The sequence below is a fragment of the Ahaetulla prasina genome, chromosome 5 (assembly GCF_028640845.1).
Source record: "Ahaetulla prasina isolate Xishuangbanna chromosome 5, ASM2864084v1, whole genome shotgun sequence".
In the NCBI taxonomy this organism is placed as follows: domain Eukaryota; kingdom Metazoa; phylum Chordata; class Lepidosauria; order Squamata; family Colubridae; genus Ahaetulla; species Ahaetulla prasina.
Window position 1 is genome coordinate 19,340,605 of NC_080543.1, and position 22,871 is coordinate 19,363,475.

General features: G+C 45.6%; 1 protein-coding gene across 1 annotated transcript in view; it reads right to left on the minus strand.

Moving 5' to 3' along the window:
* Positions 1 to 16,708, minus strand: part of PGR (progesterone receptor) — a 99,653-nt gene extending 82,945 nt beyond the window's left edge. The window contains exons 1-2 of the mRNA XM_058186323.1: positions 15,109 to 16,708; positions 5,903 to 6,054 (exon numbers count right to left, since the gene is read on the minus strand). Coding sequence (XP_058042306.1) covers positions 5,903 to 6,054; positions 15,109 to 16,562 — 1,606 coding nt within the window. The 5' untranslated portion in view covers positions 16,563 to 16,708. The remainder of the gene's footprint in view (positions 1 to 5,902; positions 6,055 to 15,108) is intronic.
* Positions 16,709 to 22,871: the final 6,163 nt, after the last annotated feature.

Genomic DNA, 22,871 nt, shown 5'->3' on the forward strand with positions numbered 1-22,871 from the left:
ATTTGCAGTTCATTAAAGCAGAGATCTCCAACCTTGGTCCCTTTAAGACTTGTGGACTTCAACTCCCAGAGTTCCAGTATATATGTATTTCCCCGTCTTTATTTGTCAATGGAGATTAACAGTCATCCAGGTCATGGTTGTTCCAAAGATGCTTTTTCAAGAGGCAAGCTTCTTGGATGAGAAGCGAAACGTGTTCAAAGACAAACCAGAAAGTCCAGTTGCCCTATGAAAAAGCACCTTTGGGACCCACCTTTATTGTTTTTAACAAGTAACTCAAGGCAGCAAACATATCTAATACACCTTCCTCTTCCTATTTTCTCTAGATAGAACAGAGACACCGAGGTTAGTTGGGCTAGGAGAGAATGACTGGCCCAAGAGCAAAACCTCCTAATTCTTATATTTTGATTTGTTGGGGAATGTTGTGGTCCGTCAGCAGACTGTGGAACTGGCAGTAGAGTCGGACAGGGAGGAGGCTGGCAAGGAACATGGACCAGTCCTGGAGTCTGTGGAAGGCTCGGACGAGAGCTCTGCATCGGAGCTGCCCACCATTGTTAAATAAACACTGCAGTTGTTAAGTTAGTAACACAGATTGTTAAGAGAATGATGGTAGTTAAGCCGATTGACTTTATCTGAGGGTTGCAAAAAAGGTGATCACATGACCCCAGGACACTGCAACTGTCATAAATATGAGCCAGTTGCCAAGCAGCTTAATTTTGATGACATGACCGTGGGGATGCTACAATGGTCGTAAGTGTGAAAAATGGTCCTAAGTCATTTCTTTCAGTCCCTTTGTAACTTCGAATAGTCACTAAATGAACTGCTGTAAATTGAGGACTACCTGTACCAGGGATTGGCAACCTTAAACACTCAAAGAGCCACCCAGGCATTGACTGGAAGCCCCCCCATTCAATTCTGGAGCAACCAGAAGTCCGGTTCTCCCCACAACCTCCACCATAGGGTCTCCTCCTAGCGTGGCGTCCTTTTTCCTCTACCTTCCTAACTGAAAGTCCTATCAACTGTGGAGCTGACTGATAACAGGGAGCCACAGCAGAGAGCTGAAAGAGCCACATGCGGCTCCAGAGCTGCAGGTTGCTGACCCCTGACCTATACCCACTAATATTATAGTATGACTACTTCCATTAGTATAACAGAATAATTTGTGGTATTTTAAAAAAGCACTACAACATGTACATTTATGGGCTAAAATCTAAAAGTATTTCTGCATCCTATATTTAAAAGCACAAAAGCATGTTTATTCAGAAAGACTCATAATATTCCACAAAGCATTTTCCCACACAAGTAAGTCCCCAGCATTATAATTACTACCTTTCTTTCTTATTGCTTTTCTTTATTATCAACCTGACGTCGACAGGTTGTTGGGGAGGCTGCACGGCACGACATGTTTACTGGACCCGTGCCCTTCCTGGCTGGTACTGGCCACTCAGGCGGTGACACGAGGCTGGCTCCAGAGGATTATCAACGCTTCTTTGTTGGAAGGGGTTTTCCCTGCCGCCTTGAAAGAGGCGGTGGTGAGACCCCTCCTTAAGAAGCCCTCCCTGGACCCAGCTATTTTGGGTAATTATCGTCCAGTCTCCAACCTTCGCTTTGTTGCGAAGGTTGTAGAGAGTGCCGTGGCGTGACAGCTACCCCAATACCTGGATGAAGACGTCTATCTAGACCCGTTCCAGTCCGGCTTCCGACCCGGATACAGCACGGAGACAGCTTTGGTCGCATTGGTGGATGATCTCTGGAGGGCTAGGGACAGGGGTTATTCCTCTGCCCTGGTCCTATTAGACCTCTCAGCGGCGTTGATACCATCGACCATGGTATCTTGCTGCACCGGTTGGGGGATTGGGAGGGAGGCACCGATATCGGTGGTTCTCCTCCCATCTCTCCGACCGGTCGCAGACGGTGTTGACAGGGGGCAGAGGTCGACCGCGAGGGCCTCACTTGTGGGGTCCTCAGGGGTCGATTCTCTCGCCCTGCTGTTCAACATCTACATGAAGCCGCTGGGTGAGATCATCAGTGGTTTCGGGTGAGATACCAGCAGTACGCTGATGACACCCAGCTGTACTTTTCCACCCGGCCACCCCAATGAAGTTGTTGAAGTGCTGTCCCGGTGTTTGGAAGCCGACGGGTCTGGATGGGGAGAAACAGGCTCAAGCTTAATCCTCCAAGACGGAGTGGCTGTGGATGCCGGCATCCCGATTCAGTCAGCTGCAGCCGCAGCTGGCTGTTGGAGGCGCAGTTATTGGCCCCAAAGGATAGGGTGCGAACTTAGGTGTCCTCCTGGATGATCGGCTGTCGCTTGAAGATCATCTGACGGCGGTCTCCAGGAGGGCCTTCCACCAGGTTCGCCTGGTTCGCAGTTGCGCCTTCCTTGATCGGGATGCCTTATGCACAGTCACTCATGCGCTCGTTACCTCTCGCTTGGATTACTGTAATGCTCTCTACATGGGGCTCCCTTGAAGTGCACTCGGAGGCTTCAGTTAGTCCAGAATGCAGCTGCGCTGGTGATAGAGGGAGCTACGTAGCTCCCATGTAACACCGCCTCCGCGCAGACTGCACTGGCTGCCTGTGGCCTTCCGAGTGCACTTTAAGGTGTTGGTTACGACCTTTAAAGCGCTCCATGGCTTAGGACTTGGGTACTTACGGGACCGCCTGCTGTTACCACATGCCTCCCACCGACCCGTACGCTCCCATAGAGAGGGACTTCTCAGGGTGCCGTCCACCAAACAATGTCGGCTGGCGGCCCCAGGAAGGGCCTTCTGTGGGGCTCCCACACTCTGGAACGAGCTTCCCCCGGGTCTACGTCAAATACCTGACCTTCGGACATTCCGTCGCGAACTGAAGACACATCTCTTTATTTGTGCGGGGCTGGCTTAAATTGGATTTTTAATGTGAAATTGTATTTAATTTTATTAATTTTTAAACGGGGTTTTTAGTTTACGGTAATTTTAATTTCAGGCGAATTTTAAATAAGTTTTTTAAATGGTATTTTAATTTGTATATTTGTATTGCTGGTTTTATTTTGCCTGTACACCGCCCTGAGTCCTTCAGGAGAAGGGCGGTATAAAAATCAAATAAAATAAATAAATAAATAAATAAATAAATCAGATAGCAACACGTATACTCTTAGGACGCTTCATCACAATCCTTCTGAAGCAAAGAGGTTTTTTCACAACACTCATACAGTGAGCTGTGTTGATTCCCACCAAAATAACTAGAATGCAAAATGTAACCCTGGCCACACAGATCTGTTTAGGTACAAGTTCTAATACTCCGGAGTGAGCCATGGAAGAGGAATGTTGCTTCTATCCCATGTCTAGGGAAACCAAAATTATGCAAAATAATAAATAATCCAAATCTTTGTCTAAGGGGCTCACACTTCTCGTAAATGTTAAATATATAGCTGGGGAAGGAATAAACTTTTAAAAAGGAGTTCAAATAGCCTTGAGCATAATCTTCCACTATGTCTAAAACAGTTGAAATTGTGCTATAGAAAAAAACGAAACAAATGGGACTGCTCGGTTTTTTTCTTGCAGCAAAATTTTTTGTATCATTTGTTGCCCAGCTCTTGTCAGTGACCAAAACTTTGACCTTCTGCATTATAAACCTTACTGTAGTCCAGACCAATTCTTTCACAGTCATTGCTGGAAGAAAGATACCACCAGCCAGCTACCGAATGGATATTTGTACACTTTGGAAAACTGTATTCAACTACAGGTCAAATAAAATTTACAGCTGGGCAAAGCCAGCGTTTCTGAAGCAAGATTCCCCCCCCCCTATATTTTCAGACAATAGATTCATGCATTAAGGCAGACATTGTCTTAAAAGAAGCTTTTCACCTGTGTATTACAAAAAGATAAGTCTCTCCTAAAGCGATTTTTTAAATATAATGTTATCATTAAGTAAATAATTGACCACTGCAATATTGTACGTTAACTGCCCATGTCCTCGTTAATCAAAGATAATGCTCTTGAATGTAGCCTAAAAAGATTCTATGAAGTTTTGAGTGGAAGCAATAAAGAAATCCTATTCTTAATCTTGCTACGTATGGTATAATAGCAATAGCACTTAGACTTACAGTAGTGGCCAAAATTGTGGAAACCTTTTGGGAAAAGTATATTTTTGAGGTTTGATTGCTAATAACACCACTTCTCCTTCTCCTTCTCCTTCTTCTTTTTTATTTGGGGGGGGGGGTTCAAGATAATCATATTTTACTGCTGGAATGGTCTGGAAATAGCCCAGACCTTAACCCAATTGAAAATCTAAGGAGCTGACTAAAGAAACTTGTTAGTCAGAAGTGACCCAGCAATAAAACCCAGTTAATAGAAGCAATTATTCAATTTTAGTTTCACATAACAGCTGCAGAACTAAAAGACTTGGTTCACTCCATGGGAAGACGTTGTAAGGCCGTAATTCATGCTAAAGGTTGCCCAACTAAGTATTAACTGACATGATCATTTTTGTATATCTTGTTTTTTCTATGGTGATAATTTTTATATATCTCATTTTTTTTCTACGTGTTTCACTTTTCTTCTTTATACTGTAACTGCTATTCTAATAGCAAATCCTTCATAAAAGTTATTGCATTACATTCTTGATTAAATTATCTTTCCATTGATATATAATTTTATGCAGCTAACTCAATAAGATTGGAGTCTGATTTAATTTCATTTTTTAACATCTTGTACAGTTTTTCAGTATATTTCTTCCATCTTTGATATTTTTTTTGAATCAGCATCCTTTAGGTTGAAGTTGGAATCATCTTCTAATTTCAGATAACTTTTTGAACCTTTGTTCCATATCTGTTTTCGTCTTCAAAGTCTTCACAAATGTTGTTGTAATATTTCTACTTGTATCTTCGAACAACCCTCCGAAATACTTCATTAAGTATTTCCTTTTGGCCTTTTAGCCTTCTTGGCTTTAACTTCTCTTCTTGGTCATTTCCATGATTAGTTCTGACATCCATTTCTTCTATTTTTTTCATCATTGGAAATCTGTTTCCACATTCATCCTTAATGACTTCTTTAGTTTATTTCAGTTCCTCTGGTTCTCTAACAACATGATGGGTATATGCCCAAGGACATATTATAGAAGCAACCTTGAATCACCTCCCCCTCCCGCTCCTCCTCCTCCTCTTCCTCCTCCTACCTCTTTCTTCTCTCTCCCTCTCTCTCTTCATCTACATCAGCAATTTGTAGTGTGTCCTACAATCAGCACCTGGGTCTGTGGTATTAAACCTGAGTTCCTTTACCTCCTTTTAGAAATACACACCCACCAAGGCACATACCATACATATATATTCAGGGGTGGGCTTCAAAAATTTTAGCAAGGGGTTCTCTGCCCGGGTGCTGGGTGGGCGTGGCCATGGTGGTCGTGGCCTAGTGGGCCTCCTGCACTATGGCGGGGGGGGGGAGGCGTTTTTGCCCTCCCCTGGCTCCAGAGGCTTTTCTTGAGCCTCCAAGAGGGCAAAAATGGCCTCCCCAGGCTCCAGAGGCCCTATGGAGGCCGAAAATGGTCCTCTTTCCAGCCTTTCCAAACTTCCAGTAGGCCCATTTTTTGCCGTCCCTGAACCTCTGTGCGCACCCTGCACTTACCTGCATTCAAAACAGACCGTGTGGGGAGGGGAGGGGGGACTCCTGGGTGGGGAGGGATGGGAGGGGCCAGGCCACCCAGGAGTGGGATTTGGGGGTTCGCCGACCTGCACAGAATCTTAGCTAGAGATTCTCCCGAACCCCTATGAACCCCCAGCAGCCCACCCTAGTATATTATCAGACACACATACTATCCATTGCTGAAATGCTATTGGCATACATTATCTACCAGTCTACCAACAAATATCAATGTTAAATTAACACAACCAGAAGAAGAAGAAGAAAAGCCACTATAAGAATACCTTCCATTGCTCTTTTGAAGAAGACTTTGCAGCTTCCACAGGTGAGGACACCGTAATGGCACCCAGAAGCTTCATCACCACAGATAAGGCAGATCTTCTGGGGCAAAGGTTCAAACCCATACTGAGGGCTCTGACCAGCTTCGGCATCAGACCTAAACCAAATAGACAAAAATAAAGAAACTGAAAACTAAGAGGGAAGCAAATCTTATTCCACAAAAGGACAATCAAACCCTGAGGGGTTTAGAAAAAACAGAGCACATACTTGTTAAAATAAGGGAGATTTTCCCAAAAAGTTATGAATACAAGTCAACCCTCTTTGGTTGCAGGACCGATTTAACAGCTCTTGCAGGGAGCTATTAAACTTCTTTTGTAGATGCTCATCTGCTTCCATCTATGACAGGGGGCTTCAACCTTGGCCACTTTAAGACTTGTGGACTTCAACTCCCAGAGGACTTGTGGGAGTTGAAGTCCACAAGTCTTCAAGTGGCCAAGGTTGAAGACCGCTGATCTATGACACATATGGGGTGGAAGAACTGGTGATAGGCAAATTAAAGCCTCCCCCCGCCCCAAAGGTTGTACATTTTAAATAAATAAATAAATGGCAGAATAAGCACTTCTAGTATTAGAACTGCCTGGGCCTTTTTTTGTAAAGGCAGGCTTGACCATCCAAGAATTCAGTTCAAAATTTCTCCTCTTGCATGTCTGCATATTTCTTTTTAAAAAAAAAAAAAAAGAAGAAGAAGAAGAATGAAAACATCAAATTTTATTAAGAAGGGGACCCTACAATAAAACACAGAAGCACATCCTCATCTCATGGAAGGAAGCCTCCAGCTCAGGGTTTCCAATGAGGAAGCCATAGGAAGTTAGAACACGCACACACACACCTTCTAGAAGAATGAAATATTCTAGGAAATATTAAAGAGGCAGAATATTATATGAGAAAAGGAGAAACATGTTTTTAAAGACAAAGCAGCTCCTTGCAGCTCCCTGCTCCCCCACCCCCACTTCAGCTCCAGGATGATGGGATTAAGACATGGCCCTCAGGACATGATAGGATTAGCCCTCTACCCATCTCACCACATGGCACCTGGGAAGATTACATCACCCAGCAAGGCTCAACCAAGCCTGGGACACAGACAGCCTACAAAGTTAGCTAAGACCCCTACCCCCCCCCCCACTCTGGAAGTCTGACAGCCAATGGGATACATTTCTTGTACAGGAAGAGGAAAGTCTAAGGCAGGGCCCAAGAGAGTGTATAAATATATCCTTCTCTCTACTTCATGCGCCTTTTTTGCCCAGGATCTCAAACCATGTGGTCCTGTCCACCATTAAAAACCATCTTTCCAAACAGCCATCGTGTTTCCAGTGTCTTTCTCCCCACTTGGAACTGAACCCAGAAGGACATTTCTTCCAACAAAGCTAAGAGCAAAATTACTCAGCTGAGCAGCAGCAACAGAATATTCCATCTCTATAAATTCACTCAGTCTTCTCTCCCAGTTCTTGGGCTCGTTGTCAATAAACAGGCCTGGAAAAGAAGCTTAGTCCCTCAGACCATCTCTTGAAAAACTAGGTTTTAAAAAATGGAATAAATTACCTCCAGCGTCCAACTTTAATATGCAAATATTTTTTTAACCTCGTTTGCATATTTTACCCACTGGCATCGCTCAAAGCAATACTTTTTTTAAAAAAAGAAGAAGATGGAAATGTGCAAAATAGACTTTAAGATCCAGCTGCTAGAGGAAGAAAACTAACATGAGTGTGAAGTGGAGCTCAGCTCACAGTAAATTACGGCTGGCTCCTGGAGTGTTATTTATTTCCCAGCACTCAGCTGTTCAGCCATCTCTTAAGCACTGGGAGATAAATCACTTCTTCCCATTGCTGACACTCAATAGCAGAGGAAGAGAGAATTATTGGTTGAGAGGAAGGTCCCTATTGGGGAAAAAACAACCACGAAAGGAAGCAAGGAGGCTTCCCTCTGGTCTTTAGCAACAGGAAATCAACCTGGATCATTCGGAGGCTAAAAAAAAAACTATTTAAGGGAAGCTAAGCAGGGCCAGTCCTGGTTAGTTCTCGGATGGGAGACATCAGATAATTCAAAAGATTGAAGGCGAGGTCAAAAACCATCTCAGAAGAAATGCAAACCACTCCCATGTGATTTCCATAAAAATTGCATGGACATACCCATGAAGATCTCAACAGAGCTTGTAACTTTATTGGTTATAGCTGTGATGGTGAACCTATGGCATGCCAGCTGTCGCCCCAGCCCAGTTCCACTACGCATATGTGCGTGCTTCCCACCAACCAGCTGGTCTTTGGGTCTTTGCCACGCATGCGTCGGGGCAGGGCCTTCCTTGATCTCCACAGGTTCCCCCCAGCGCGCCCTATCTTTCTCCTCCATTTCTGCCGCCCGTACCAACCTGGAAACCAAAACGGGGTGCAAGGGCGCTGCGCGAGGTCCCCACGTGCCCCGTTTTGGGCTTGGAAAGCCTCCTGCACCAACCTGGAAACCAAAAAAGGGGGCAGGAGGGCAGGGCACATATGCGAGGGGCACATGCACGGGGAGGGCAAGCTGCATTCACGGGGATGCGCACATATGCGCTGGGACATGCACACGTGCGTGGGGATGCTCACATTGCATTTTGGGGGGATTCGAGCATGCGCGGGGGCATTCGTGCCGCGCGCATGTGCTTTGGGCACTCGGCACCCAAAAGGTTAACCATCACTGGGTTATAATCATTTCCAGTTTAACTCTGCACTCAGCAAAGTTACTTCCAATCAATCCCCAATATCCAGATCAGGATAAGTGCACAGCCCACTCAGTTTAGCAGGCATAAAAATGCCACTTGATGTTTCTTTATTGATCATCAAAACAGCGGACTAGCAAAAGTAGGAAAGGCAGGGGGAAGCAGAGAAAGAAAGAAAGAAATGAACAACAGACAAGAATCGACAGACCATCCATCCATTTATCCATCTGCTGATCCAGACTGAAAGACATAAATCTTTCCTGTACCACTGGAAACAATATTGTGGGTAATTAACATGGATAGTTCTAAAGCAGGGGTCTCCAACCTTTGCAACTTTAAGCCTGGAGGACTTCAACTCCCAGAATCCCCCAGCAAAGCTGGCTGGGGAATTCTGGGAGTTGAAGTCCTCCAGGCTTAAAGTTGCAAAGGTTGGAGACCCCTGTTCTAAAGGAAGCGGCTGTAGGTTTTCCGCCTTAACCCTTTCGTATACATAATAGCAGCAGAATCAGCATGGAAAACAGGACACCAGGTGATCCCTCCTCCAAATGACACCATGAAATAAGAAATTGGGTGCGTGGGAATGATGTATCTCAATAAAAAAATAAATAAAACCACTAACCCTGCTTACTGCGGAATGAGGAAGCTTGCTGGGAGAAAAATGGTTTAAAAGGATTAAAATATATGAACGCAGGTGCAGCCATTCATTTAGCAATCGTTCAAAGTTACAACAGGACTATTAAAAAAAAGTGATTTACGACCAGTTCTCATACCTCACAGAATCCCTGTGGCCATTTTTTTTTTGTCTTTTAATGACCCTGAAATCCCTTGCATTGGGGTGGAGTCGGGGCAGAGACATCACCCTACCAACAAAAGTGCATATAGTCAAGGCTATGTGTTCTGTCCCCCTACGCAGTCTGGGAGATATGAGCAATGACTTAATTAGCTGGCAACTATCAGCTCTGGCAGCAAACTAGCGAGCGTATGCCAAGTGTCTCTATTATCTCTCTTGATGCCGATCAGTCAGCCAGGAAACCAGGAACAAACAGGACTTCAGCTCTAATTCTCTCCCTCTAAGCAGTTGATTTGCTCGCCATGAAGTGATATAGCAGCCCTTGCTTCTTTTATATCCTGTGGGGTGTGGCTCCATGACTCAGAACTTCCTAGGCCAGCCACACTCCTGCTTCTATTGTTCCCACCTCTCCTGCCTATGAAACCTAGGGTTCAGCCAGGCCTGATTGCCATCAGCCAGGTCTGGAGGCGTGGCCTGGGTGAGGGGAAAGAGTCAGGGGACGGAGGCCTCGTTATCTCTTCCACCTGGCCTGCCTCTGGCTCCTGGAGCTGAGCAAGGGAAGCCGATGCTCCCGAGGTAAATCCTGATGGCCCTTCCCCTTCACTGTCCAAGTCACTTTCTGGTAGAGGGCCCGGCTCGGGGGGCGCAGACACAACACTATGGTTTTCCCAGTTGCAATGTATGGCTGTGAAAGTTGGACCATAAGAAAGGCTGAACGCCAAAGAATGGAGGCCTTTGAACTCTGGTACTGGAGAAGACTCCTGCGAGTCTCTTGGACTGCAAGGCCATCAAACCGGTCAGTCCTAGAGGAGATCAACCCTGGCTGCTCTATAGAAGGCCAGATCCTGAAGATGAAACTGAAATACTTTGGCCACCTAATGAGAAGGAAGGATTAAGGGCAAGATTGAGGGCAAAAGAAGAATGGGACGACAGAGAATGAGGTGGCTGGATGGAGTCACTGCAGTAGTAGGCGTGAGCTTAAATGGACTCCAGAGGATGGTAGAGGACAGGAAGGTCTGGAGGAATGTTGTCCATGGGGTCGCGATGGGTCGGACACGACTTCGCAACTAGCAACAACAACAACAGTTACATATACTGTATATTGTAAAGAATGATCATCATAAACAATGAAAGTGTCGTACAAACTCTGCAAACTGTCATGGGACCACATTTGTTCTTAAGTACAGTACATCCTCGACTTACGACCACAATTGAACCCCAAATTTTTGTTGTTAAGTGAAAAATTAGTTAAGTGAATTTTGCCCCATTTTATAACCTTTCTTGCCACAGTTGTTAAGTGGATCAGTGCAGCTGTTAAGTTAAGAACACAGTTTTTAAATTAAACTGGTTTTCCCATTGACTTTGCTGGTCGGAAGGTCGCAAAAGGGGATCACGTGACCCCCCGGGACACTTCAACGGTCATAAATGTGGGTCAGTTCCCAAGCATCTCAATTTCGATCACGTGACCGCAGGGATGCTGCAGTGGTCGTAAGTGTGAAAAATGGTCACCCATCACTTTTTTCAGTTCTGTTGTAACGTTGAACGTAAGTGGACTGTTGTAAGTCAAGGACTACCAATATGGTTTAGGACAAACAGCCTGTATTTTTCTCATAAGACATAGTTATTTGTTTTTTCAGAACAAGTTTTAATTGATTTTTTAGTTTCCCCCCCCCTACACATATACATGATTTATGAACAGAGTATTGGCCATATCATATCTTATAAAATTCAATATATTCAGATATATTTTACTTAGTTACAATTTTTGCCAGTATGTTCTTTTTTCATAATTTTAATTCATTTCCTAATATTTCCTTGCTCATTTCATTAAATCATATCTTCTTTCGCCCTCAAGTTCTAATTTCTCCATTTTTATTAGTGTTCATTCTCTTTCATTCTTTTTTTTTTAACTATTTCAATTTTTATCCTAATATATTCAAATATATTCGGGGTTGCCTTTCTCCCATTTCAACTTTTCCTTTTCACAGCACTCCTTTCTTCTCCTTCTCACTCCTTTCCCTCCCTCCTTTCATCCTACCTACTTTCTTCTCTCCTCTCGTACTCTTCCTCTACTTCCCCTTCCTTTCTCCCCCTCCTCCCTACTTCCTCCCTATCTAACCTTCTCTCCTACTCTTATTTCCCCTACCTTTCCTCCTCTCCTCTTCCCTTTCTTCTTTTTTTGTAAGACATAGTTATCTCTATGCCAGCTGTTCGTATTTTTTTTCAGCATCATTTGTATTGTAGAAGCTTGACTCATAATAAGCAAAAACAAATTTTGACACTTACAATAGTAACGTCAGTGAATCTAATGAGATTCGTTAATGGCAAATTGTAAGGATGAATGGAATAGAGAAAAGGGTTTTGCACATTTATCCTTTGGTATATATATCAGAACTGCTCTTTTTCCAGGGTGACATAGAGCATATGGTTTTCTCCTACTTAGTCTATTTTATTCTCACAACAACCTCTGATGTCAGTAATATTTTAATTTTGGGTCACACAGCAAAGGACTGTGTGAAAAATAGGAAACGTCCCTGTGGACTTAATTTATCCCAATGCTAATCCAAAAGTGGATATCAACTCAATGTTTTAAAATCTGCAGAACAAAACTTTCAATAAGTATCAACAAGTAAGACCAAAAGTTGTTGGTGTTTTTTTTTAAAGAGGAAATCCGATAACAAACAGCTGTAACTGACATTCCCATGCTGAAAATGCAAATGGTTTTGCAGAATAATGAGTTGTCATGATCATGAATTATTGCCATTAGCCAAAGTGCATTTAATCATTAACAACCGCAGCCTACTTTTGTTCATTCAAAAACAAGTTCTACAAAGGAGCCACAGCCTTAAGCAGCTAAAATGAACAACCAGATAACCATTATTATTCATAAGAGTCCTTCCTATCCCAGACTTCTTAACACAAAATAACAGAAGTTTCTGTTTTCTCTGCTCAAGCAGGAGACCCTATATCATTCCAGCCAAGTGGCTGTCCAGTCTCTTCTTGAAAGCCTCCAATGATGCAATGATGCAGCACCCACAATTTCTGAAGACAAGCCATTCCACTAGTTCAGGGGTCTGCAATCTTAAACACTCAAAGAGCCATTTGGACCCGTTTCCCACAGAAAAGAAAACACCGGGAGCCACAAAACCCTTCCAGTGCCTGACTATTTCTTGAACGGCCACAAAACTAGCATATGTAGTTGAATTAAACGTTCTGTTTTCTTCTGAAACTTTTCTTTTCTTGGATTTATCCATGGTTGGCCTACCTGGGGTTGAAAAATTCAATAAATCGCGTGCTGGAGGGTGTCGCGTATTGGTGGTTGTGACACATATTTTGACTGACAGGGAGCCGCAGCAGAGGGGTGAAAGAGCCACATGGGGCTCCAGAGCTGCGGGTTGCTGACCCCTGCAATAGTTAATTGTTCTCCCTGTTAGGAAGTTTCTCCTTAGTTCTAGATTGCTTCTCCCCTTGGTTAGTTTCCATCCATTGTTTCTTGTCTTGCCGTCTGTTGACACCCTCATCTTTGTGGCAGCCCCTTTCTTCAACCTGATATCTCCAGATAAGCTGGGACTAAATGTCTGAGAATTCTGAGAAATAGAAAAAGGCCATTTGGAATATAGTTAAGTGGAAAAAACGAAGGGTTTATTATGATCCACACTTTAATAATGCTTCATAGTTATCAACTAGTCCTGCTCCACTGAACAGCTTTAATATTTTACTAACCTTCTCCAACCTGGTATTTTTCAAGGGGTGACAGATGACAACTTCTCTAATTTCCCAGAACAGGGAAGATGGAATTTGTAGTCCAACATTAATGGAAAACCATGTAAGGAACATTTATTGGGAGATAAGACATTCTAGTACAATTACAACAGCCTAACAGAATAATGCAATACAGCAGGTGGCAGTATTGAGCAGCTCCTGTCTGATTTTCTAGGGAAGTAAAGTGGTGGGAGGGGTTGAGCTAGAAACCAGGAGATTTTGAGTTCTAGTCCCACCTTAGGCATGAAAGCCATCTGAGAGACTTTGGGCCACTCTCTCTCTCTCAGCCCAACCCACCTCACAGGGTTGTTGTCATTGGGGCAAATAGGAAGGAGTATTAGGTATGTCAGCTGCTGTGGCCTAGAAGTGGAGCTCTTGCCTCACAATCAGGAGGTTGTGAGTTCAGTCCTAGGTAAAGGCAGATATAGGGTCTCCTGCTTGGGTAGGGGGGTGGACTAGACGACCTGCAAGGTCTTTTCCAACTCTGTTAATCTATTTGCCACCTTGAGCTACTTATAAAGTAATGAAGGTGGGATGCAACTCTAATGAATAAAATAAATCAATGAACTAAGCACAGTTAGATCTCCTAAGGCTGGGGCACTACTAGGAAAAGATGAAAACTGGATTGGAAAGTTGATAAACCTCTAACAGAAGGCAGTGTAAATTTTGCCAAGGACACCCTGTGGAAATGCCCACCAAAAGTCAAGCTGACCATGACGAAAAACTAGCCACCGTTTTTTTTAAAAACAGCTATTTTTAAACTATTCTGATATTGGAGTGTTGCAATGTGTATGTGCACAGACATGCAGCGGTGAATGGGCTGAATTCTTCTCCTGGCTTTGTATGCAGATTTGCCAATTTTTTTTTAACTGTCTCTTCACACATCGCAAAGCATTCCACACACACAATTTACCAATCTATTATTTCTGATAAATGATAATGATGCATCCTTAAGCCATTTTCAACTATCAGCGACTCCCCTGATAGATGCATATTCTTTCTAGCTGTAGGAAAAACTGATTTCCAGTAGCTGCTAGGCTTCAAAAGCGACAAGGGCAGGGGGCAGTGAACAAATCCCAACCCAAGATTAACTTGCTTTCAGAAGTTGTGGGTGCTCCAACACCCGAGGCTTTTAAGAAGAGTTTGGACAGTCATTTGTCTATAAATGGTGGTGTCCAAACTTGGCCCCTTGAAGAGAATAGAATAGAATAGAATAGAATTTTATTGGCCAAGTGTGATTAGACACACAAGGAATTTGTCTTGGTGCATATGCTCTCAGTGTACATAAAAGAAAAGTGGTAAACTTCAACTCCCAGAAATCCTCAGCCAGCCTGAGCTATAAATATGAGTAAGTTGCTGGCTGGGGAATTCTGGGAGTTGAAGTCCGCCACTCTTCAAGGAGCCAAGTTTGGACATCCCTGGTATAGAGTCTCCTGCCTGAACAGGGGATTGGACTAGAAGACCTCCAAGTTCCCCTCCGACTCTGTAATTCTGTTAATTATAGATTTTGAGGAGTCTCATTACTATCTCTCCCACATACTGAGAACCAGTGGTGGGATTCAAGTCATTTAACAACCGGAACTCTGCCCTAATAATTTCTTTCAACAACCAGTTTGCCAAACTGCTCAGAAAGTTAACAACTGGTTCTCCCGAAGTGGTGCTAACTGGCTGAATCCCACCACTGCTGAGAACACATCGAATTAAAAGAAACTTCCACTGGGCTTTTTAATGTGCCTCCTGGGGCTTCAGAAGGGCAGAATGACCCCGCTAAATAGTCTTTGTTTATGGTTCTCCCATAACTTGACAGGTGCCAGTCATACTGACAGGGCATTTTTTGGGGGGGGGAGTTGTATCATATGAATAATGAATTAAGCCCCTTTGGGCCAGGGTGGCTGAAGAAGTCCACTTACCTTATGTAGCCCAGGTAAGGCGAATAAAACGGCTGCTGGCCGTGAAAGCCGATCGGCTGGTACAGGGCTTGAGGCGGGGCGGCCGAGGTAGAGGGCAACGAGAGAGCCTCCCTCTGCCCTATGGAGCTGGCAGAGGCTCTGTAAGGCGCTGGTCCGTATGAGGCCGGGAGGACGCCGGCCGTGGCCGCAGCCACCTCCGCCTTGTAGAGGACGCACTCCAGAGTGGAGGACGGGGCGGCGGTGGCGGCGGCTTCCAGGCTGCTCGTGCTATTATTCTTCTGCAGCGAAGGGGTGGCGATCGGCGGTACGTAGTCCGGGCAGGGCACCGGGGCGCCCAAATGCCCACCACCGTCGCTGCTGTTTTTAGCCACGACCGCCGCGAGGCTCTCCTCTTTGATCTTGAAGTTGGGCTGAAAGTCCCCGCCGGAGCCCAAGAGGTAAAGCGGCGGCGGGGGAAGAGGCGGCAGCGGCGGCGGCTGGTGCCCGTCTTTGGGCGGGTAGACGAAGCCGGAGAAGTCCTGGAGGTTGCAGGAGGCGGGCGAGGAAGCGGCGTTCGGGTGCCCGCAGAAGGGGCTCCAGTCCTGGCTCTCTTCCACGTCCAGCAGCTGCCGCGTCCGGGCTGCTAAGTAAGCCGGGTTGAGAGGCAGGATGGGCACGTTGAGAAACTCGGGGTAGCCCGAGGGGGCGGCCAGGGGGGAGCGCCCCGAGGTCGAAGCCGCCAGGAGCTTGCAAGAAGGGGCAGGGGAGGGAGGCTCTACCGCCTGGCCCACCCCAGCCACCAAGTCTTCCTCCGCCGAGCAAGGCTGCTGCCCTCCTTTAGGCAGCGTCGGGGCTGGGGCCCTGCCCCTCGGGCTCTTAAAAGGAGCTCCCTCCGCATCTTTAGCCGCCTTCCAAAGGGAAGGAGAGGCGGTGGCCGGGGGAGAAAGAGGAGGAGGAGGCGGCGGCGGCGGCAGGGAAGCGGTGGCGGCGGCGGGCGCGCCCTCTTCTTTGCCGTCGAGGGAGCGCCGGGTGGGAAGTCCAGCGGACAACTCGGGGATCTCCGAGCCGAAGAAAGATGACCAAGCCGCCGAAGGGCTGTCCGTGTGTCTGGAAGCCGAGGTCAGAAAAGTATCCAGGACTCGGTCCAGGGCATCTTTGCCCGACGACAAGCCGGCATTTTCCTGGGTCAAAGAAGAGCCCGAGAGCTGACCTGGTTCCTTGAGACGCGAGTTTTCTTCCCCTTCCTGGTCTCCCTCCTCCTCCTCCTCTTCCTCCTCCTCTTCCTCGTCCTCCTCGTCTTCGCTGCTTCTGGCATACAGAAGGCCGTCCAGGGTCAGATCGATGGCCTCGACCCTCTCCCTTCCAACGAAAGGATCCCGATCCGATGGGTGAGGAGGTACCAACAGGACTGACCCATCCTGGGTGGAAGAGGTGGAGGCAGCCGAGGGCTCCCTGGTCACTCCCTTGGTTTTCATCTTCCCTGGCACACCCCGAAAGTTTCGCGAAAGGCGCACCTGAGTAGCCTTAAAGCTGGACGGGACGGGCGCGGCGCAGCCTCTGCAGCCTGGACATCCAAATGTCCATTCGGTTCGTCACATCCTCGGAACCAACGGGCGGGGGGGCGGTGGGTTTGCTTACTCTTGGAAATGGGGGAGCTGGAGAGGAGGGGAGGGGGTGCTCCGGCTGGGCAGGCGGACAGCCTCGTTGCTCGGCTACTCCACTTGGGATCCCGTTTCGCGTGGAAGAAAGTGGCCTGGATCCGAAAGACTTCAAGCGTACTTGGCTCCCCACCGCCGCTCCATGCCGGGCTGGCTGATGTCCGTTCCCAAGAATCAGCCCCGTCCCGGATGCAGAGAGTCCCGCCGAACTTCGGAACAGCACCTGCTTTGCTTCCCCGGGGAAAGGAGGGGAAAATATGCACCTACGCGACGGTGTTGGATCAGCGCTCCCAACTCGACGGCGTCGGCTTATGCCAAGAACTTTCTCCTTAAGGATTCCGCTCGTCCTGCTCTGCCACGGCGGTTCTTCTGGCGAGAAACGGAGGAGGCGCTTCCCGCAAGCCCAGGTCGCCCACCCCGCAGCCCCAGGCGGCTCCAGAAGCCGTCCCGACTTCTCGCTGTCCTGTCCAGGATGAGCGCCGGACTGAATGCTAAGGCGAGAAGTGGCGAAGTCGAACCAACCTGTCTGCTTGAATCCGAAACCCAGGCTCTGCGCTTCCCCCTGGCGGCCAATTCCTGCTCCCGGCGGAACTTAGGAAACGAGACGGTGGGACCAGCCTCACTGCCCGGGCGCCCTTTGGCTCCTCCTCTTTGCTCTGATTCTTTCCACTACCTCTAATCACTAGCCACGTGTCCCCTTCTTTGCATCCTCTCTCTCTCTCTCTCTCTCTCTCTCTCTCTCTCTCTCTCTCCAGATTTAGGAGGAGGAGGAGGAGAGGGGCCACAGGCGGCAACGTTATCAAAGTCAAAAAGGCACAGGGGATGGATAATTCAAAGGTGCACATCTGTAGGGAGCAGAGGGCGGAGAGTCACAACCCTCGGACTCGCAACCCTCACAACACACAACCCTCTGGGGGTCGCTGCTGCTCTGGCTTGTCCTGAGATGGATCAACTGAATGAGAAAAGTGAGGAGAGATAGGGACCCATCATCACTGGCAGTAGATAGATGAAGCCATCAGGCACAGAGGGAGCGGGTTTATCCCCTTGGGGACTGCCCCACTGTTTCTTTCTGTCTGTCTGTCTGTCCGTCCGTCCCCCAAAGCACAGGGCTTAGAAAGAATAGAATAGAATAGAATAGAATTTTTATTGGCCAAGTGTGATTGGACACACAAGGAATTTGTCTTGGTGCATATGCTCTCAGTGTACATAAAAAAAAAAAAGATACGTTCATCAAGGTACAACATTTACAACACAATTGATGGTCAATATCAATATAAATCATAAGGATTGCCAGCAACAAGTTATAGTCATACAGTCATAAGTGGAAAGAGATTGGTGATGGGAACTATGAGACGATTAATAGTAGTGCAGATTCAGTAAATAGTCTGACAGTGTTGATGGAATTATTTGTTTAGCAGAGTGATGGCCTTCGGGAAAAAACTGTTCTTGTGTCTTGTTGTTCTGGTGTGCAGTGCTCTATAGCATCGTTTTGAGGGTAGGAGTTGAAACAGTTTATGTCCAGGATGCGAGGGATCTGCAAATATTTTCACGGCCCTCTTCTTGATTCGTGCAGTATACAGGTCCTCAATGGAAGGCAGGTTGTAATAGTAACATCAACCTTACTCACGCCTGACATGCCGCAGCTAGCTTTTTTTTCAGTTGTGTCCACATAACAGAGCCTTCTTCTTGTCTCCAGCTTTAAGCCTAAACCAGTAGGTAGTCCTTATGACCGCAAATGAGCCCAATGTTTCTCTTGTTAAGTGAGACATTTGCTAAGTGAGTTTTGCCCCATTTTACCAACTTTCTTGCCACAGTAGTTTTTTTTAAAATGTATTTTATTCAGTTTAGGAAATTCCTATTACCTTCTCTTCTCTTCTCTTCTCTTTGCGCATGGCAACTAATATATATACATATACATACATACATACATACATACATATATCCTGTATATATCGTGAGTGTGGGTGTATATAAATACATATACATATGCATATACATATAAATACACACACACACACACAATAAATGTTAAGTGAATCACTGCAGTTGATAAGTTAGTAACCCAGTTGTTAAGTAAACCTGGCTTCCCCATTGCCTTTGCTTGTCAGAAGGTTGCAAAGGAGAACCCAGGACAGTGCAACCGTCATAAATATGAGTCAGTAGTCCAGCACCTGAATTTGGATTACATGATCATGAGGATGCTGTATAGATCATAAAAATGGCCGTAAGTCACTTTTTTCAGTGACGTTGTAACTGTGAACTGTCACTAAACAAACTGTTGTAAGTCGAGGACTACCTGCATTTCTCAACCCCGGCAACTTTTAAGAGGTGTGGACTTCAATTCTCAGAAATCATGTTGCTAGAGCTTATTGTGGTATTCTCCCTGGACAGCCTGAAGGTGTCTAAAAACCATGGGAAGAGGGGCAAAGAGAGGCAGGAGAGTAACCACCAGAACCCACCAGCCAATTTCATGCAGAGGTAATTTTCTACAGACAGGAATATGTGTGAAGAGTACTTCAGCTCAAACAAAGAAGGTATCTTTACTTACTAGGGATGCTGTTAAAGGCTGAACTACCAAATCATTAATCCAAAGCCACATTTTGCATACTCCATGGGTTGCTGCTTCTGGGCACTGCCCCCAGGGGTAAAATGCTACCAGTTCGCACCTGTTCAGGTGAAATGGTAGCGGCAGCGCATGGTTCAGTGAACCGGTAGCAGCGGGCAGTGTGAAGCTCCGCCCACCTGCCCGGATATCATTACCAGGAAGTAACCTGTTTTCCAGAACCGCATGTGATGCACACACTTTTGAATCAGCAGGGAAGGTAAGTAGATTTCATCCCTGACTGTCCCCTTTGCCATGCCTTGTTAGTGCTAAGTCCAAGTGGGGTCAGTTGTTCCTTCCTTCACATCACTCTTGCTCTGCATTGACTGACAGGTCAAAGAATAGAATAGAATAGAATAGAATAGAATAGAATAGAATAGAATAGAATAGAATAGAATAGAATAGAATAGAATGTAGAGTAGAGTAGAGTAGAGTAGAGTAGAGTAGAGTAGAGTAGAGTAGAGTAGAGTAGAATAAAAAAGAATAGAGTACAGTAGAGTAGATACATAGTGTAAGCCGCCCTGAGTCTTTGGAGAAGGGCGGGATATAAATGCAAATAAAATAAATAAATAAATAAATAAAAATAGAGTAGAATATTTATTTATTTATTTATTTATTTATTTATTTATTTATTTATTTATTTATATTTCTATACCGCCCTTCTCCTGAAGGACTCAGGAATAGAACATAGAGTAGAGTAGAGTAGAGTAGAGTAGAGTAGAGTAGAGTAGAGTAGAGTAGAGTAGAATAGAGTAGAGTAGAGTAGAGTAGAGTAGAGTAGAATAGAATAGAATAGAATAGAATAGAATAGAATAGAATAGAATAGAACAGAATAGTAGAGTAGAGTAGAGTAGAATAGAAAGTAGAGTAGAGTAGTGTAGAGTAGAGTAGAGTAAAAAAGAATAAGTAGAGTAGAGTAGAGTAGAATAGAATAGAACATAGAGTAGAGTAAAGTAGAGTAGAGTAGAGTAGAGTAGAATAGAATAGAATAGAATAGAATAGAATAGAATAGAATAGAATAGAATAGAATAGAATAGAATAGAATAGAATAGTTGAAAGGGACCTTAGAGGTCTTCTAGTCTAGGGGTCTCCAACCTTGGTCCCTTTAAGACTTGTGGACTTCAACTCCCAGAGTTCCTCAGCCAGCTTTGCTGGCTGAAGGACTCTGGGAGTTGAAGTCCACAAGTCTTAAAGGGACCAAGGTTGGAGACCCCTGTTCTAGTCCAACCCCCTGCTTAGGCAGGATACCCTATAGCACTTCAGACAAATGGTTGTCCAATCTCTTCTTAAAAACTTCCAGTGTCAGACATAGTATGAAGCTGGATGAAAAAACCCAATGGTCCTTGCAATCTGTAGGCGGTCAATCCAGCTCTTTCTGAATGTGGCTCTCGCACTCTAAACCTGGGTCTATAAATAGAGGTAGACCTCTACTTATGACCGCAATTGAGCAACAGATTTCGGTTGCTAAGCAAGGCAGCGGTAAAGTGAGTTTTGCCCCATTTTACCACCTTTTATTTTACCACAGTTGTTAAATGAATCACTGCACTGGTTGCACGTACCATGCGGTTGTTAATTGAATCTGGCTTTCAACATTGACTTTGCTTGCGGAAAGATGTCCAGGAAGGTTACAAAGGGTGATCCTTTGAACCTAGGACAGTGCAGCTGTCATCAATACCTGCCATTTGCTAAGTGCCCAAGTTTTGATCACATGACTATGGGGATTTTGCAACAGAGATAGAATAGAATAGAATAGAATAGAATAGAATAGAATAGAATAGAATAGAATAGAATAGAATAGAATAGAATAGAATTTTATTGGCCAAGTGTGATTGGACACACAAGGAATTTGTCTTGGTGCATATGCTCTCAGTGTACACAAAAGAAAAGATACGTTCATCAAGGTACAACATTTACAACACAATTGATGGTCAATATATCAATATAAATCATAAGGATTGCCAGCAACAAGTTATAGTCATACAGTCATAAGTGGAAAGAGATTGGTGATGGGAACTATGAAACGATTAATAGTAGTGCAGATTCAGTAAATAGTCTGACAGTGTTGATGGAATTATTTGTTTAGCAGAGTGATGGCCTTCGGGAAAAAACTGTTCTTGTGTCTAGTTGTTCTGGTGTGCAGTGCTCTATAGCGTCGTTTTGAGGGTAGGAGTTGAAACAGTTTATGTCCAGGATGCGAGGGATCTGCAAATATTTTCACGGCTCTCTTCTTGATTCGTGCAGTATACAGGTCCTCAATGGAAGGCAAGTTGGTAGCAATTATTTTTTCTGCAGTTCTAATTATCCTCTGAAGTCTGTGTTTTTCTTGTTCGGTTGCAGAACACTAGCACTTAGCACTAGCACTTATACTAGCACTTAGATTTATACACCACTTCATAGTGCTTTACAGCTCTCTTTAAACGGTTTATGGAGTCACTCTATTGCCCCCCCCTCCCAAAAAAAATCTGGATCTTCATTTTACCGACCTCGGAAGGAATGAAGGCTGAGTCAACCTTGAGCGGGTCAGGATCAAACTCTTCGTAATGGGCAGTCAGCAGCCTGCAATACTGTATTTTTTTTTAATTTGAATTTATATCCCGCCCTTCTCCGAAGACTCAGGGCGGCTTACACTATGTTAAGCAATAGTCTTCATCCATTTGTATATTATATACAAAGTCAACTTATTGCCCCCAACAATCTGGGTCCTCATTTTACCTACCTTATAAAGGATGGAAGGCTGAGTCAACCTTGGTATTCTAGTGGTATTCTAACCACTGCCCCACCACAGATCCTGGTGGTCACAAGTCACTTTTTCATTGTAACCTTTGAACGGTCATTAAACGAATGATTGTAAGTCAAGGACTACCTGTAGCTCAGCCGGCCAGGTTTCAGGTGCAGGGAAGGGATCTAGAATGAAATGGAAGTGTTGTGTCTCGCTCGCTCCCCCTGCCGCAGCCGGGCCCCTCTTATCTCCTGCCGGACGCTGATAGTTCGGAAGAATGTCCTGGAATGCCTCCAGGCCCCAGCCCTGGCACCATGCCCGGACAGGCCGAGCAAGACGAAGGGCCTGACGTGCCTTCAGCCCCCAGTCCTGGCACCATGCCCAGGCAAACGGAGCAACTAAACCCCTCCCCCACAGCATGTGAGCCTGAAGAATGTGAAGCCAGTCATGAGCTAAGATTACCAACAGCTGGAGGCTGGAGAGATCCGCGCTTCCGGAGAGTAGAGAGGCGACGTCAGCAAAAGGAAGGGAGGGGCAGACCTGGATAAGTGCTGAGTCATGGAGCTATACCCCATGGCCTGTATAAAGGATCTGCTTTCTGGCATTCTCTGAGTCAGGCAAAGTCTAACTTGGATTGCTGAAGTCACTTCCTGGTCTCCTGCCTGCCTTGAGAACTCTGATAGGACTTTGGCAGAGCTGCAGAGGCACGCTTGATACGGACTTCCCCGACCCGGCCGTCAGCGGAGGAGTGGGACGCGACAGGAAGAGAATTTTTCTCAGTCCCTATTCTAATGCTGCCCACCAG